At 46.1% G+C, this 14,194-nt stretch overlaps 2 protein-coding genes across 4 annotated transcripts; one reads left to right on the forward strand and one right to left on the reverse strand.

Annotated features, from left to right (window-relative positions):
- Window positions 1–1,150: 1,150 nt before the first annotated feature.
- Window positions 1,151–2,518, forward strand: LOC119199005 (uncharacterized protein DDB_G0271670-like). Of its 2 annotated transcripts, none has more exons than XM_037456660.2 (4): window positions 1,151–1,333; window positions 1,463–1,571; window positions 1,713–1,787; window positions 1,863–2,518. In XM_037456660.2, the coding sequence occupies exons 1-4, from the start codon at window positions 1,213–1,215 to the stop codon at window positions 2,266–2,268; spliced, it is 711 nt and encodes a 236-aa protein (XP_037312557.2). In that variant the 5' UTR covers window positions 1,151–1,212; the 3' UTR covers window positions 2,269–2,518. The 2 variants fall into 2 exon arrangements, with proteins under 2 accessions (XP_037312557.2, XP_037312558.2); XM_037456661.2 differs by having other exon boundaries at window positions 1,466–1,571.
- A 176-nt stretch (window positions 2,519–2,694) lies between these two features.
- On the reverse strand, window positions 2,695–14,027 carry LOC119199004 (vasoactive intestinal polypeptide receptor 2-like). Of its 2 annotated transcripts, none has more exons than XM_037456656.2 (13): window positions 13,481–14,027; window positions 10,071–10,176; window positions 8,988–9,095; window positions 8,783–8,880; window positions 6,803–6,900; window positions 6,588–6,726; window positions 6,151–6,301; window positions 5,521–5,581; window positions 4,687–4,756; window positions 3,936–4,027; window positions 3,646–3,784; window positions 3,500–3,541; window positions 2,695–3,414 (listed from the first exon to the last, which is right to left on the reverse strand). In XM_037456656.2, exons 1-13 carry the CDS (start codon window positions 13,538–13,540, stop codon window positions 3,241–3,243), a joined length of 1,338 nt encoding a protein of 445 aa, XP_037312553.2. In that variant the 5' UTR covers window positions 13,541–14,027; the 3' UTR covers window positions 2,695–3,240. The 2 variants fall into 2 exon arrangements, with proteins under 2 accessions (XP_037312553.2, XP_037312554.2); XM_037456657.2 differs by having other exon boundaries at window positions 10,071–10,173; window positions 13,481–14,025.
- Window positions 14,028–14,194: the final 167 nt, after the last annotated feature.

Here is a 14,194-nt window from a genome sequence, read left to right on the forward strand (position 1 = left end):
CCATCATGCCTTGTTACCACTGTGCAGGCTGCTGGTGGTGGTGTGATGGTGTGGGGGATGTTTTCTTGGCACACTTTAGGCTCCTTAGTGCAAATTGGGCATCGTTTAAATTTCAACATTTCTAAAGAATGCTTTCAGGCGGATGGGCTTCAACAGCAGAAGACCCCACCGGGTACCACCTCCAGAATTAAGGCAGTTCTGAAGGCAAAAGTGGGTCAAACCCAGTACTAGTATGGTGTTCCTAATAATCCTTTAGGTGAGTGTATGTGAGGTGATGAAAACGTTATTATTCATGTATTCATGTCCCATGCTGTTGGAGCATCATTGGTTACACAAGGGAATGAAATCCCACGCTGAATGAAAAGATGCTTTGTAATCGTTTCCATTCTCGTGGTGAATAAAAAGCTTCTGACTCATTAAAGTGATTCTAGTGACTCAGGAGCCTTTATCACGTGACATGTCATTCAGACACGAAGCCTCTGTGACCGCACACTGAAGCAAGGCGGACTTCCTCAAAATGACTCGCCCTGCAGTCACGGACCTCCAGTCCGACTTACAGTAACTCAAACCCTCGTTGGGCTGAGGAAGACCTCCTGATGGATCTTCATCTCTCCTACGAGACAAACCCTCAAACATTTGACTTGGAATTGGGTCACAAATACACCTGTTTACTCTAAACAGGTTAAATGTCATGTGACCACAGCTCTCACCTGCAGCCGCCTCTTCCTCTGGAAACAAGTCGCACGAAAGAGAGCGTCACCTGACCCCTCGTTTCCATGGAGATACAGCAGCTGGAGATGAGGCCACAGCGAGTCAATTAAGGTATTTAAATAAAGCCAGACTTTCATTAAGGCTTCAGGGTTTAACCTTTGACCTGTGAGGACTCCTGACGCACCCACACAGTCACACATTTTTACACAGAAGCATGAAACACAGATCATCAAACATGATGATGAAAGTTCTTCCTGTTGGTCAGACGTTGGTCACTTCCTGGAAAAAACCCCAGGACTCCCCAACACCCCCCCCCCTCTGCGAACATCATCAGCAGAAGGGAGGGAGAAGAGAGTTAAGAGAAAGGAGAAGGAAGCCGACGAACCAGAGACCGCTTCCTCTTTCTCAGGCCTTTAAGTATGTGGCGTCCCGACGTCTCCATCATTTCACTCCTCGCTGAACTCGCCTCAACGCCACCGACAGCCATCAGAAGACCGAAGCATGACGAGTGGAAGCAGGACGAGTGGAAGCAGGACGAGTGGAAGCAGGACGAGTGGAAGCATGATGAGGAGTGGGCTGGTCGCCATCGTCCTGGCCACCATGTTCCAGTCTGGATCAGCAGGTAACATCACGATGGATGTTTCTCCCGGAGACTGTGTGCGTCCCAGTGTGCGTCCCAGTGTGCGTCCCTGTGTGTGTCCGTGTGCGTCCCTGTGACCTCTGTGTGACCTCTGTGTGCGTTTCCCTCCAGCAGAGAAGCTGTCGTCCTGCTGTGAGTCGGTGGGCAGAGAGCCGATCACCGCCCCCATCCTGAGCTTCATGGTGCAGGTCCCCAAGCCGCCCTGCGTCCTGGCCGTCATGTGAGTCCCCGACCCGTGTCCTCCTCTGTTAGCATTAGTAGTAGTTAATTGATCACTAAAGATAGTTACTAATACACATTGATAAGCACAGCTGTGAGCTCCAACAGGTGAATAAGTGTCGCCATGTTCTCATTCCTGCAGCTTTCAAACGGAGGAGGGGCTTTTCTGCAGCCCCCTGAAGGCGGCCTGGGTTCACCAAAAGATCCGGGCCTTCAGGTGAGTCCTTTTCTCCACGTTTGTCCCCTGACGTGTCCCACCAGGAGACTAAAACCCGCTTCTTTGACCTCACAGGGCAGCAAATGATCAGAAAGCCGCGCTTTCCTCCGTCTCCCTCCTCTCCATCACCACGTCCACCGCCTCCCCCTCTCTCTCCTCCTCCCCCTCTGTCTCCTCCTCCTCTCTCTCCTCCTCCCCCTCTGTCTCCTCTCTCTCCTCCTCCTCCCCCTCTGTCTCCTCCTCCCGGTATCTCTCCTCCTCCTCCCCCTCTGTCTCCTCCTCCCCCTCTGTCTCCTCCTCCTCTCTCTCCTCCTCCTCCCCCTCTGTCTCCTCCTCCCCCGTCTCCCTCCTCTCCATCATCACGTCCAACACTTCCCCCACTGTCTCCTCCTCCTCCTCCTCCCCCTCTGCCTCTTCTCTCCCCTCCTCCTCCGAGGCTCCTGAAGCTGAGAGCAGCACCTCCTCCACCTCCAGCCGATGAAAAAACAAGGACTGAACTATGTGACCCCCCAAGAAAAGGATTATGTTAAATTATTATTGTTATTATGTTGAACAGTTTATTTCTCCGCCTTCAGAGTGAAGTTATTTATTAGTTTAATTTAACAGAGCAGCAGGAGTATCCGTGTATTTATGAACAGCGAGCTTATTTAAGTGTACGACTGAATGATCACAGCAATGACAAAAGTTATTTATTTATTTGAAAACTAAATAAAAGTTCACATGAGATCCTGCATCCGGCGTTAATCTTTTTACCTGCATCATACCTGAGTCCTTTTTAAAAAACATAAACAGAAGCTGTGAAGAATTGGATGTTTCACCCATGATGCATCAGGGCATGTGGCCGCTGCGTGTGGAGTGACATCATCACCTCACAGAAGAATACCCCCTAAGGAATGTGAGCTGACTGACCACGAAGAAGCATTTCATGCTACGTTGGTCACAGACTTTCACCTCAACCATGAATCTCTTTAGTTTAAGGCGCACTTGCTTGAAAAGGTTTAGAAAAAGATGGTGGTTCAGATGGAACAGTATTGGCATTAGCCAATCACAGCGCAGAGGGGTGGGACATGTTTCTAGTGGAGCCCCACGGTCTCATTGGCCGAGAGCAGCTAGCTGCGTTCTGCAAACTCACCACTAGATGTCGCCGTTTTATCGACACCTTCAGATTCCTCTCACATGAAATATTCTGCTTCTCTGACCCACTGTAATAAAAATACAATTAAAAAAAATCCCCAAAACGTGAATTGGTTTCTTTCATTTTTGCCGTCTTGGTTGTGAAGACGATGAAAACCAAATCAACAGAGACATGATGACATCATGAAATAAGTTTCTGTCACGTTGAATCCTCGCAGGAGGCCGAACTTCATCTTGATTTCAGCATCGAACGCGAGTCCATTGAATTAATCTCAGAAACGGCTCCTCTGAGCGTCTCCATGACAACGGACCCGTGCGGTCAGAGCACGGTGGTCTCCGTCTGCGGGATGGACTGGGCCCGGGAGCTCCTGGCGAAGTGGGCGGAGCTGTCGTTGCCGTTGCGGCTGACGGACATGGCGTGCGTCCGGTAGTCCTGCCCCGCGTAGCGCCGCAGGGACAAACTCCTCCACGTCCTCCTCAGCTCCATCTGGACCTTTTGGGAGTTTTTGATCGTACACCAACCAAGAGTTTAGCGTCGTTCAGAGGGGGAGACATCCGAGCTGTGTGCGCAGACTCACCTCGCTGTTCAGGAAGCAGTAGAGGACCGCCACAATAAGACCCTGGAACGCACACACGGTTAAGATCAGAACAATAGACTTGATTATTCTACTGCACTGTTGCAGAAATCTATGCACAGCGACAGCTGTTGTGTGTTGGATTCTACCTGAAAGGATCCGAGGGCGAGCTCGAAGAAGATCTTCACGTCCCTCAGGTTTGTGTCGGCCGGCTCGATCAGGTAGACGAACACCACGTAGTTGATTCCAAACAGAGGGATCAGCAGGAGGGTGGACTTGGCCAGACGTCTGCAGGACGCACACACACATACACACACACACACACATCAGAGTTCGAGTCTTTTTCTCTTTCAGTCAGCAGACGCATGGTGACGTGGTGAATTAAGACCCTGAAGATCCCAGGTGACAGGTGACAGGTGGAATGCATAACGGCGTGGACCTGTACTGCGACTGCTCGTTTCCTCCCACGTTGGGGCAGCGCAGCTTCTGCAGCAGGATGCGGATGATGCTGACGAACAGGACGAAGTTGATCTAACACAAGAAACGGGAGCACAGGTCCATGAAGTTTGTTCTTCAGCAACAGAAAGACAAGCAAACTAATATTACAGCGTCAGGACACATTTAAAGTACTTTGAGTATTACCTTAACATTCTACTTTTTACTTTAACACCTTTAGTAAAACTAGGTACATATCAGGTACTGAGGTAATGTAACGTAAACATGACTGTAACAATGTTAATAGTAAAAATGTATCAGTAATGATGATAATAGCGTGTACTTTTAGTCTTTATTCTGCGCAGTGAGGTTCAACATGACGACATGTTGATTGATCGCCGGCTCTCCAGCACCTTTAAAAATAAACTCTGTTTCTCTGCTTTTTAAATGTTGCAAAACGTCAACAAAAATGTTCCCACAGATACTCTGAGAGAGTTAAAGAGAACATGACCATGTATGAAAATTCTATTAAAAGAATCCAGTAGAAACTGCAAATGTGACTGAACTATTCTTGACCAAGTGGCTTAGTGGACGAGGTCCCACATTGAAGAAAGTATGTTCAAGTTCTACTCAGATATTTATCCTGTATCACGAACTCAAAGGTTTCACCTCATCAAAACACAGAAGTCCATTTCAAATGAATCCTGAAGGGAAAAATAAAGAGTGATGTCACAGAATCCATGAGGTGAACTCACGATAACGGACGCCATGATGGGCCAGTTCATCAGCCGGTTGGCGATCGGGTTCTCATTCATCTCCCAGCACCTGCACAGCAGAACAATCAGTGTTTCATACAGCAACTCCTCTGCTCCCATAGACGTCTATGAGGAAATGACTCTACTTCTGTGTAGTGACCATCAGGGGGCGACTCCTCTGCTCCCATAGACGTCTATGAGGAAATGACTCTACTTCTGTGTAGTGTGACCAGCAGGGGGCGACTCCTCTGCTCCCATAGACGTCTATGAGGAAATGACTCTACTTCTGTGTAGTGACCAGCAGGGGGCGACTCCTCTGCTCCCATAGACGTCTATGAGGAAATGACTCTACTTCTGTGTAGTGACCAGCAGGGGGCGACTCCTCTGCTCCCATAGACGTCTATGAGGAAATGACTCTACTTCTGTGTAGTGACCAGCAGGGGGCGACTCCTCTGCTCCCATAGACGTCTATGAGGAAATGACTCTACTTCTGTGTAGTGTGACCAGCAGGGGGCGACTCCTCTGCTCCCATAGACGTCTATGAGGAAATGACTCTACTTCTGTGTAGTGACCAGCAGGGGGCGACTCCTCTGCTCCCATAGACGTCTATGAGGAAATGACTCTACTTCTGTGTAGTGACCAGCAGGGGGCGACTCCTCTGCTCCCATAGACGTCTATGAGGAAATGACTCTACCACACAGCGAGGAAGCTTCGGGCTGAGAGTCACCATCTCAACTGACACCCGAACATGACATCCACAGACTTTCTACTGTGATACAGAAACAAAATGCTCTTCAATTGTTGAACTGAAGTCCTTAAAATGCTGGGACTCACTGCGTGTCCTCCAGGTTTATCCGACACACGATCCACGCCACCATGAAAACCAGCGGGATTCCTGCGACACCAGAGGAGGAGAAGGGTTCTGTTCAGATTCTCAGTCTGCATGTCCTCACGCAGGAAATATGACGTCTACTCACACACTCTCTCACACACACACACACACACACACACACACACGTTGCAGCTGCAGCGGGATGTTGATGCATTAGGGAGGAGGTGGTGAGGGGTGGAGGAAGGAGGTGTCACTGGACAGCAGAAAGGACCTGAGTGAACACAGAGGAGCCGATGGAACATGTACCAGCCGACCGTCTGCGTGTGTGTGTGTGTGTGTGTGTCTAAGATGCACTAAAGGGCACGAGAGTTGGTCGGCTACGTCCTCGTGTGCTCATGTGCTCATGTCCTAAGGTCCTCTGGTCCTTCTCTACATCTCTACACAGGTACCACATGCTCCATGATGTGTGAACGCTCTTTAAACAAAAAGAAAGACACTATTGGTTGGCTTGTTTCTGTGGCCAATTAAAACTCCAAAAATCATAGGGGCGGGTCACAAGGCGGGTCATAGGGGCGTGTCAGAGGGGCGTGTTTTAGAGAGGCGGGTCATAGGGGCGGGTCAGAGGGCCGTACCCCAGCCGATGAGCAGGTACACAGGGAGGCGGGTGGAGCAGCTGCGGAGCACCAGCAGCAGCGTGTGGAGGTACAGACCCTCCACCAGCAGCCAGAAGAAGTTGGCCATGACGAAGTAGTTGAAGACCACCAGGACGGCTTTGCAGCCCACCTGCAGCCCCCATGACAGGAAACGTGTCATTATTCAACCAATAAACCAGAACCCACTCTGCGTTGAAACCACATGATGCAGCGAGAATAGCAACGTGTCGCACATCAAGTAGAGGGAATAAAACCTTTAAAGGTTCGGCTTTATTCAGGATCATGACAAATGATATAAATAAATCAAATAAAAGCAAAAATAAAGAACAAAATAAGGTTTACAAGGAATTACATGCATAAATACACATCTATTTATATATGAACACGCTGTACTGTGTGTGTGTGTGTGTCCTCACCAGAGAGGGTTGTGCGCTGCACTCGGCGTTCTGCTCCTCAGAGAACAGCAGGGCGTCTTTGCTCAGCACGGCGGCGGCTCGCAGCATGAAGGACAGAAACAGGTTGAGATGGACGTAGTTCCTCGTGCAGTGCAGCTTCCTGTGTGCATGCAGACACACGTATATAAAACACACAGGTACACACGTGTGAGTGTGTGCGTGTGTGACAGGTGTACCTATACAAACAGATGATGATGGTGCTGGTGAGCAGAGTGATGAAGGACAGGCTGTGGCCCAGAGTGGAGAAGATCTTCACCACCCTGTAGAACACCAGCTGGAGACACATTCAAGCAAGATAAATAATATATAAATAAATGCTTGGAGATAAAAAATAGTAAAACAAAAATGTCTTAAATAGAGGCGTTACAGTGAAGAATCCTTTATTTTTACATTAGAAGAATAAAGGTCCTTGAAGTAGAAATACTCAAAGCAGTGTTTCTGGCTGTGATGACAGTTGAAGCCACAAGGGGGCGCTGCTCTTTCTAAAATCCATAAACTAAATATACGGAGTGTCTGCGTTGCCTAGCAACAACTAGATCCACGGAGGACTTTCTATTTACATCAAATTAGGAATTTCAAAATAAAATCTCATTTGATTTTCACAATAACAGCACGATGAAAAGGAAACTCAAAACAGCACACAGTCCACGAAAGACTGTGTGTGTCTGTGTGTGTGTGTGTGTGTGTGTGTCTGTCTCGGTGTGTGTGCGTCTGTCTCGGTGTGTCTGTGTGTGTGTGTCTGTCTCGGTGTGTCTGTGTGTGTGTGTGTGTGTGTCTGTCTCGGTGTGTGTGCGTCTGTCTCGGTGTGTCTGTGTGTGTGTGTCTGTCTCGGTGTGTCTGTGTGTGTGTGTGTGTGTGTCTGTCTCGGTGTGTGTGTGTCTGTCTCGGTGTGTCTGTGTGTGTCTGTGTGTGTGTGTGTGTGTGTCTGTCTCGGTGTGTCTGTGTGTGTGTGTGTGTGTGTCTGTCTCGGTGTGTGTGTGTCTGTCTCGGTGTGTCTGTGTGTGTCTGGCGTTCAGCGCTCCCTCATCCTCTATAAACAACATTCCCCATGTCTGACATAGCGCACACACACACACACACACACACTCTATAAGTGTGTAGTAGAAGACGAGCGTGTGCACTTCTTCTCTCTTATGGTGAAACATCAGTTAAACATGAATTCATTAAAACATTTTTTAACGTTATTTCCTTTCTTCTGAGGAATCTTTTTAAATTCTCATCCTTCTCATTCCTCGTAGACCGGTGTGAATACTTTAAAATACAATAAAGTCAGTGTTAGAATAATAATTATTAGATTTTTCAGAAATGTAGATTGAAGATGAATAAATGTTCAATCGATATTGATAGTTTGGCTCTATTGAAGATGTTTCAGATGTGACTCCGTCATGAAGAAGAAAAAACGCATGTGGAATTTCTTCGATTGATCATGAACATTTTGAAGTGTCCACGCGTCACCAAATCTCTGATTTATGGTCACATGACGGTTGGTCTCAGGTGAATCAATCATGACGTCACAGTTTCACTGAAGAGATCTTTTTTTTCCTGATGGAAGCGATGCGTTCAAGGACAGTCAGAACATCTGATAACTGTAGCAGGGATTCAGGCTGTGATAAACGGTGTCGTTTTGGTCATTGTTGAAAGTTAACAGAGTTTAGTAACTCTGTTTAGTTTTGGCTTATTACATCATTCATTATTTTATGAATGAAAGATATAATTTTAAAGGGAATGTGAGCTGTTTGGTCCAAGTCCAAACCCAGATGATGCGCTCAGTCCTCCCGGTTCTTCTTCTGCTCTCTTTTAGGCCGCAGGGCGACGCTCTCCAGACGGAAAACCTGCGTCTGTTCAGCAGGAAACCAGGAGTCCCTCACCTGGGGGGCTCTGGAGAGGATCCCAGCCCAGCCTTGTGTGTGTGTGTGTGTGTGTGTGTGTGTGTGCACCTCTGTGTTCTGCTGGCTTCTGTCACACTGCTTCATCGTTTATTAGTTTCTGTTTACTAATCGACTGTTTAAGAGCTGTGTGGAGGGGGCGGGGCTAAACCCCAGGGGGCGTGGCTAGGAGCCACTGAGGGGCGTGAACGTCCTCTGGATTGGACACTCTGTTGTAGCTAACAATGCTACAAACATTTGATCAGGCAGACACACACACACGGTACCTACCTCGCCGGGCTCGTCCGTGTTGTTGGACCAGCAGGCGATGCTGAGGGGGGGGGAGACGTCAGACCAGCCCGTCTCTGTACAGGTCCTGCTGAGGTTACCTGAGACACACACACACACACAGATATATATATATGCATTGTGTCTCTCTGTAGTTGTCTTGTGTCTCTGTCCACATGTGCATGTTAACCTCAGACATCGGACTCACCGTCCTTGCCGAATAGGCTGAAGATGGGGGCGGGGCATGGGAGGGTCATCACCTCCCCGACCGCCGCCCTCTGCCAACAGGAGACATTGTCCCACTCGCCAAGACATCCTGAACACACACACACACACATTAGAGCTACAGAGTACACTCACACACTTCCTGCCTGTGGTCTCACTGATCTGGAGTCTGTTTCTGGAGCAGGAAACATGAATCAAACATCTTTAGCAGCGGCTCCTCTGAAGTTCAGGCGTTTGGAAATGACTCGTCCTGCTCTCGTTACTCATGTCCAACATCTAAATGTCCTTCTTGTTTCATCCAAGATACATTCAAGAAAAATGTCAGATTCTTTTTTGCAAATGAAGTCAAACCGTTTTCTTTTCTTTGTGTCGTCTTCGTGTTTCATTCATTATTCAACAAATGAGGTGTAGAAGCATAGAACACCACCAGCTGCTGTCTTACTCCACCCAAAAAGGCCTCCACAGCTTTTATCATCTGATTAGAGTATCTGATGATGGTGTGACCTTTAAACACCCCTGGACACACAAACGCACACAGACACACACACACACACACACACAGCGTGAGAACAAGTCAAGAGTCCACAAGCTGCGACGCTCTATATGCACCACTGCATGTGTGTGTCTGTGTGTGTGTGTGTGTGTGTGCATGTTTGTGTGTGTGTGTGTGTGTGTGTGTATGTGTGTGTGTGTGTGTGTGTGTGTGTGTGTGTGCGTGTGTGTGTGTGTGTGTGTGTGTGTGTGTGTGTGTGTGTGTGTGTGTGTGTGTGTGTGTGTGTGCGTGTGTGTGTGTGTGTGTGCTTCCTCTCGGCTCTGCAGTATTTGGCCTGAGAGCTGATAAATGATTGATAGCGAGTGTGTCGCAACACAAACTGAATCCGCTCCCACACACACACACACACACACACACACACACACACACAGACACACCTCTACACAAACAAGCACGTTTTTGTACAAATGTCCGTCCTGCCTCCAAATCACTTCTCAGCTGATGAGTGTTTCTTCCTGGCTGTGTGTGTCTGTGTGTGTACCTGTGTGCGTGTGTGTACCTGTGGGCATGTACCTGTGTGTGTCTGTGTGTGTGCGTGCTGCAGCAGCGTCTCACACTCCCTTCTGGCCCTCTGCATCTCCCACTGGAACTGGCAGTGAGGAAACTTTCCATTAACCTGCTGGGACGAGGAAATAAATATTATACATATAGTGTGTATAGATATTATGCACACAAGTTATGCATATGTACACACAACAATATAAAAGTGTCTCGAGGTCACGTGAGTATAAAAAGGTTCTATTAAAAATAAGCCAAATGTTAAATAAAAAAAGAAAATAAATAAATACATATTCTGGTCATTTTCTTTGAAATGTTTGACTTTAATCCGTCGTTGGAAGGAGTTAGAGTGGAAAAGTGTGTGTTTGTGTCTGTGTGTGTGTGTGTGTGTGTGTCCATCCGTCTGCTGGACCAGGGGCCTGTTTCAATAAGGAGGTTCAACCAACTCTGAGTTAAAACTTGAACTCTGAGTTGACTTACCCTGAGATGGGAAACTCTGAGTTTTCGGTTACAGAACAGCTGAAATGAGTTAGTTCAATCAACTCTGAGTTGACCTACTCTGAGTTAAGCGCGTGCACCACAACTATAAAAAGCCATTATCAATGGAGCGCAGATATTACGAGTCACCATGGCAACAGCGCCAGACAAAAAGAGGTCTTCATATTTTTCACCAGCAGAACTGGATGTGCTTATGCAAGCATATGGAGAGTACGAACATATATTTTAAAAAAAAGCAACACGGCTGCAGCGGCGAAGGACAGAGAGTTAGCTTGGGAGAAAATAGCTGCTCGAGTCAATGCGTAAGTTTACATTTGAATTACTGTTATACAGTGTTGTGTGTAATTAATTTCTATGTAATCTAAAAACTGTAATTTAATTCCGTAATTTAAAGTAAAATCTGATGTAATTGCATTAAATGCTGCATAAACTATAAAGCAATTCTGTATAAAACAATAGTGGATTTAACATCAAATTTTAAAAGATATATTTTTTCAAGAATAATTCATGCAATTGTATAATGTTTATTTGAAAGCATTAAAAGTGCAGTTTCTTGTCTCTCCTTGTATTGTTCAAGTGGTTGAAGTTGATATGGGATTTAGAAAGTAATTAGTAATAAGTAGACCAATACTTTCTAGAGATAGTCATTATTACATTAATCTAATTACACTGTTGAAGAAGCCAGTTGTAGTTAGTAATATAAGTGACTTGCCCAACTGTTATAATATCAGAAGTGAAACTGGAAGAAGAGTGTGTTATTCAACCTAATTTTAATTTTCATGTAGGTGCAATCCTGCACATTAATACTGTGGATGGACCTCCTGTTGACATAGTCCGCTTCATTTTCGGAAGGTGCAATGATGGGAATATGTGTGCCATCAATGCATCCAACCACATTCGGAAATCCTAAAAGGAATTCTATTATTAGTTTACTTCCAGGGGTCGCAGCAATATGCTCTTAACTGAACGTCATTTATCAGGTTAGCCTCATTTAAACCGATTTATACATCACTGACCTGCAATCCTGTGAAACTCCTCTTTGATGGCTTTCACGGGTTTGTGCCCAGGAAACAGCACAAAAATTTGGAGAAAGCGCTTAAGAGCGAGGCACACTTTCCTTACAACTCTGCAAACAGTAGCCTTACTGATATGTTCTGCATCCCCAATGTTATACAGAAAACTACCATTTGCAAAGAAACGTAATGCAACGCAAAGCATCTGCTCGGATGTTAGAGCACGGCCGCGATGGCTGATGTTTCTGATGTAAGGATGGATGAGATTATGGATGTATCTTATTGACTGTAAAGAAAAACGGTACCGCTCAAATAAAAATGAATATGGATATGACAAAAAATCCACTCTGGGTCTCAAAATCCTCTCCCGACGTAAATGCAACTCCCTACGGATTAATGCAGCCTCTTCATCCACAGGATCGTCCATAAAAGGACATGCCATTTCATTCACTTGATTTGATGCGCTCTGCGTGACTGAAATGTGCGCAATGAATGAATACCGAAAGAATGAATGAGGTGATTAAATACCACTTCCTCTTTAAAAAAGGGGAGGAGACGAAATAAACTCTGGGTTTCCCGAAGAAAACCTGCTCCCGACCAGGTTAGGTTCACAGAGTAAGTTGCCATGGTAACTGACTCTGAGTATAAGTTACCTCTCTTTCTGAAACAGGCTTGACTTACTCTGCTTTCTCAGGCTTAACATACCTCCCATTCTGAAACAGAAAACTCAGAGTTTCCCTCATTTCAGGGTTAACATACTCAGAGTTTTCACTTAACCTCCTTTCTGAAACAGGCCCCAGGACACACACACACACACACACACAGAAGGTGTAAACAAAAGGGCAGCGTGAACACAAAGAGAAACACTCACACAAACACACTCCAAGTGACTTCATTGATGTATGGTGTGTGTGTGTGTGTGTGTGTGTTTACATGGAGATATACTGCCTCTCTCAAACGTTTTTCAGACTTGTCTGTGTGTTTATACCACTATTATTTAATGACCTTTAAATGATCCCATGATGCGTATAAATGTTTTTCATTTTATTACCTCACAGATCTTCCACAATATAAAAATGTTTCAGTGAGAACATTTTAGAAATATCCCTCAGGGTGATAAATATATATATATAAACACACACATATATAAACACATATATATAAATAATACATATTATATATATGTATATATAATATATGTATATATATATCACATAGATCATATAAATCATATCTATATGTAATATTGATAGTATAGATATAAATAATATACATCATATAAAGAGTTGCAGCTTTCATCGGATCAGAAACGTCTGATTTGAATTAGAAATTGAGGGTTTCAGTTTATTTAATCCAACATAATCTCCACAGACACTCAGATCCATTACGGATGGAATGTTCTGGATTACGTTAAACTGAAGAATGTTTGAAATCTTGAACCCCATCTGACCTCGAAAAAAAAAACACATTACAAAATAAAAGCACCACAGTTGGTCTTTGTCTCAGTTTGTGCAGAATGAAAAGTAGCTTCCCCATGAGAGGTCAGAAGGTCACATCTCAGAAGAAACACCTTATCTTAAAGAGCGAGTTCCTGCTTCTCCTGTTGAGCATGAAAAACGGACTCTTCCTTTTACCAACGTTTCCTGAACGTAAAGAAACCAAAGGGGAATAAAAAGAACACGTTTGTTAAAGGCTGAAATACAATTCAGAATATAGGTTTGTTTATAACTAGTTTAGTATATATTATGTAGTTTATTATATATTATGTACTACTTGTCATCAGCAATAAAATCTCTGAGCTTTGAACCCTCTGCAGACTGTGGATCCTCCTCTTCTGAATATGAATAATTATAAAAACACAACAAAAGTGGACGTGGAGTGTTATTTGGAGTTTAGGGGGGGGGGGGGACTGACCGTGTAGATGAACGTGACGCCGAGCAGCAGCAGCAGCGCGAGCCGGTGCGTAAAATCCATCCTACGTCATCCGGTCCACCTGGAAGCGGCTCGCGTGTCAGAAGCTCACCTGGACAGAAGCTCGCGCGCGGACATCCTCGCGGGGAACGCTTTCTGTGGGACGTCTTCTAGTTTGATTCTTCTTCTTCTTCTGGAGGTTCGGCAGCTTTACGCACGAGGCACATCTCTGCGCCCCCCCGGGAAGACTTCCATGTTCGTTAAATGCGGACAGAAATCCTCAGAATCAAACTTTGGAAAAGTCCGACGGACCGAACCGAGTCTCTGCTGAAGGGTCACAGTGAGGCAGTGCTGCGTCCGCGCGCCTCCCGGACCCATGCGCGCTCCCGCCGACCTGCTTTAATATGAAGCAACAGCCGCGCCACCGCGTGGACGAAGACGCCGCTTCTGTCAATCAGCGTGTAGCCCCGCCCTAAAGCGCCCCCTGCTTTATGGTCTGTTAGAGACCTGTCAATCAGCGTGTAGCCCCGCCCTAAAGCGCCCCCTGCTTTATGGTCTGTTAGAGACCTGTCAATCAGCGTGTAGCCCCGCCCTAAAGCGCCCCCTGCTTTATGGTCTGTTAGAGACCTGTCAATCAGCGTGTAGCCCCGCCCTAAAGCGCCCCCTGCTTCATGATGCTCACATAATAACAATACGAACAGTCCCAATAAATGACCA

Source organism: Pungitius pungitius, chromosome 19 (assembly GCF_949316345.1).
Source record: "Pungitius pungitius chromosome 19, fPunPun2.1, whole genome shotgun sequence".
NCBI lineage: Eukaryota > Metazoa > Chordata > Actinopteri > Perciformes > Gasterosteidae > Pungitius > Pungitius pungitius.

Excerpts from the sequence above, each read along its gene's own strand:
- LOC119199005 (XM_037456660.2), top strand. The coding sequence starts at position 1,213 with ATGACGAGTGGAAGCAGGACGAGTGGAAGCAGGACGAGTGGAAGCAGG. Across the intron at positions 1,334-1,462 it reads GTTCCAGTCTGGATCAGCAG|CAGAGAAGCTGTCGTCCTGC; the intron begins GTAACATCACGA and ends GTTTCCCTCCAG. Across the intron at positions 1,572-1,712 it reads CCCTGCGTCCTGGCCGTCAT|CTTTCAAACGGAGGAGGGGC; the intron begins GTGAGTCCCCGA and ends TCATTCCTGCAG.
- LOC119199004 (XM_037456656.2), bottom strand. The coding sequence starts at position 13,540 with ATGGATTTTACGCACCGGCTCGCGCTGCTGCTGCTGCTCGGCGTCACG. Across the intron at positions 5,582-6,150 it reads GTACCTGCTCATCGGCTGGG|GAATCCCGCTGGTTTTCATG; the intron begins GTACGGCCCTCT and ends CTGGTGTCGCAG. Across the intron at positions 3,785-3,935 it reads AACGAGCAGTCGCAGTACAG|ACGTCTGGCCAAGTCCACCC; the intron begins GTCCACGCCGTT and ends TGCGTCCTGCAG.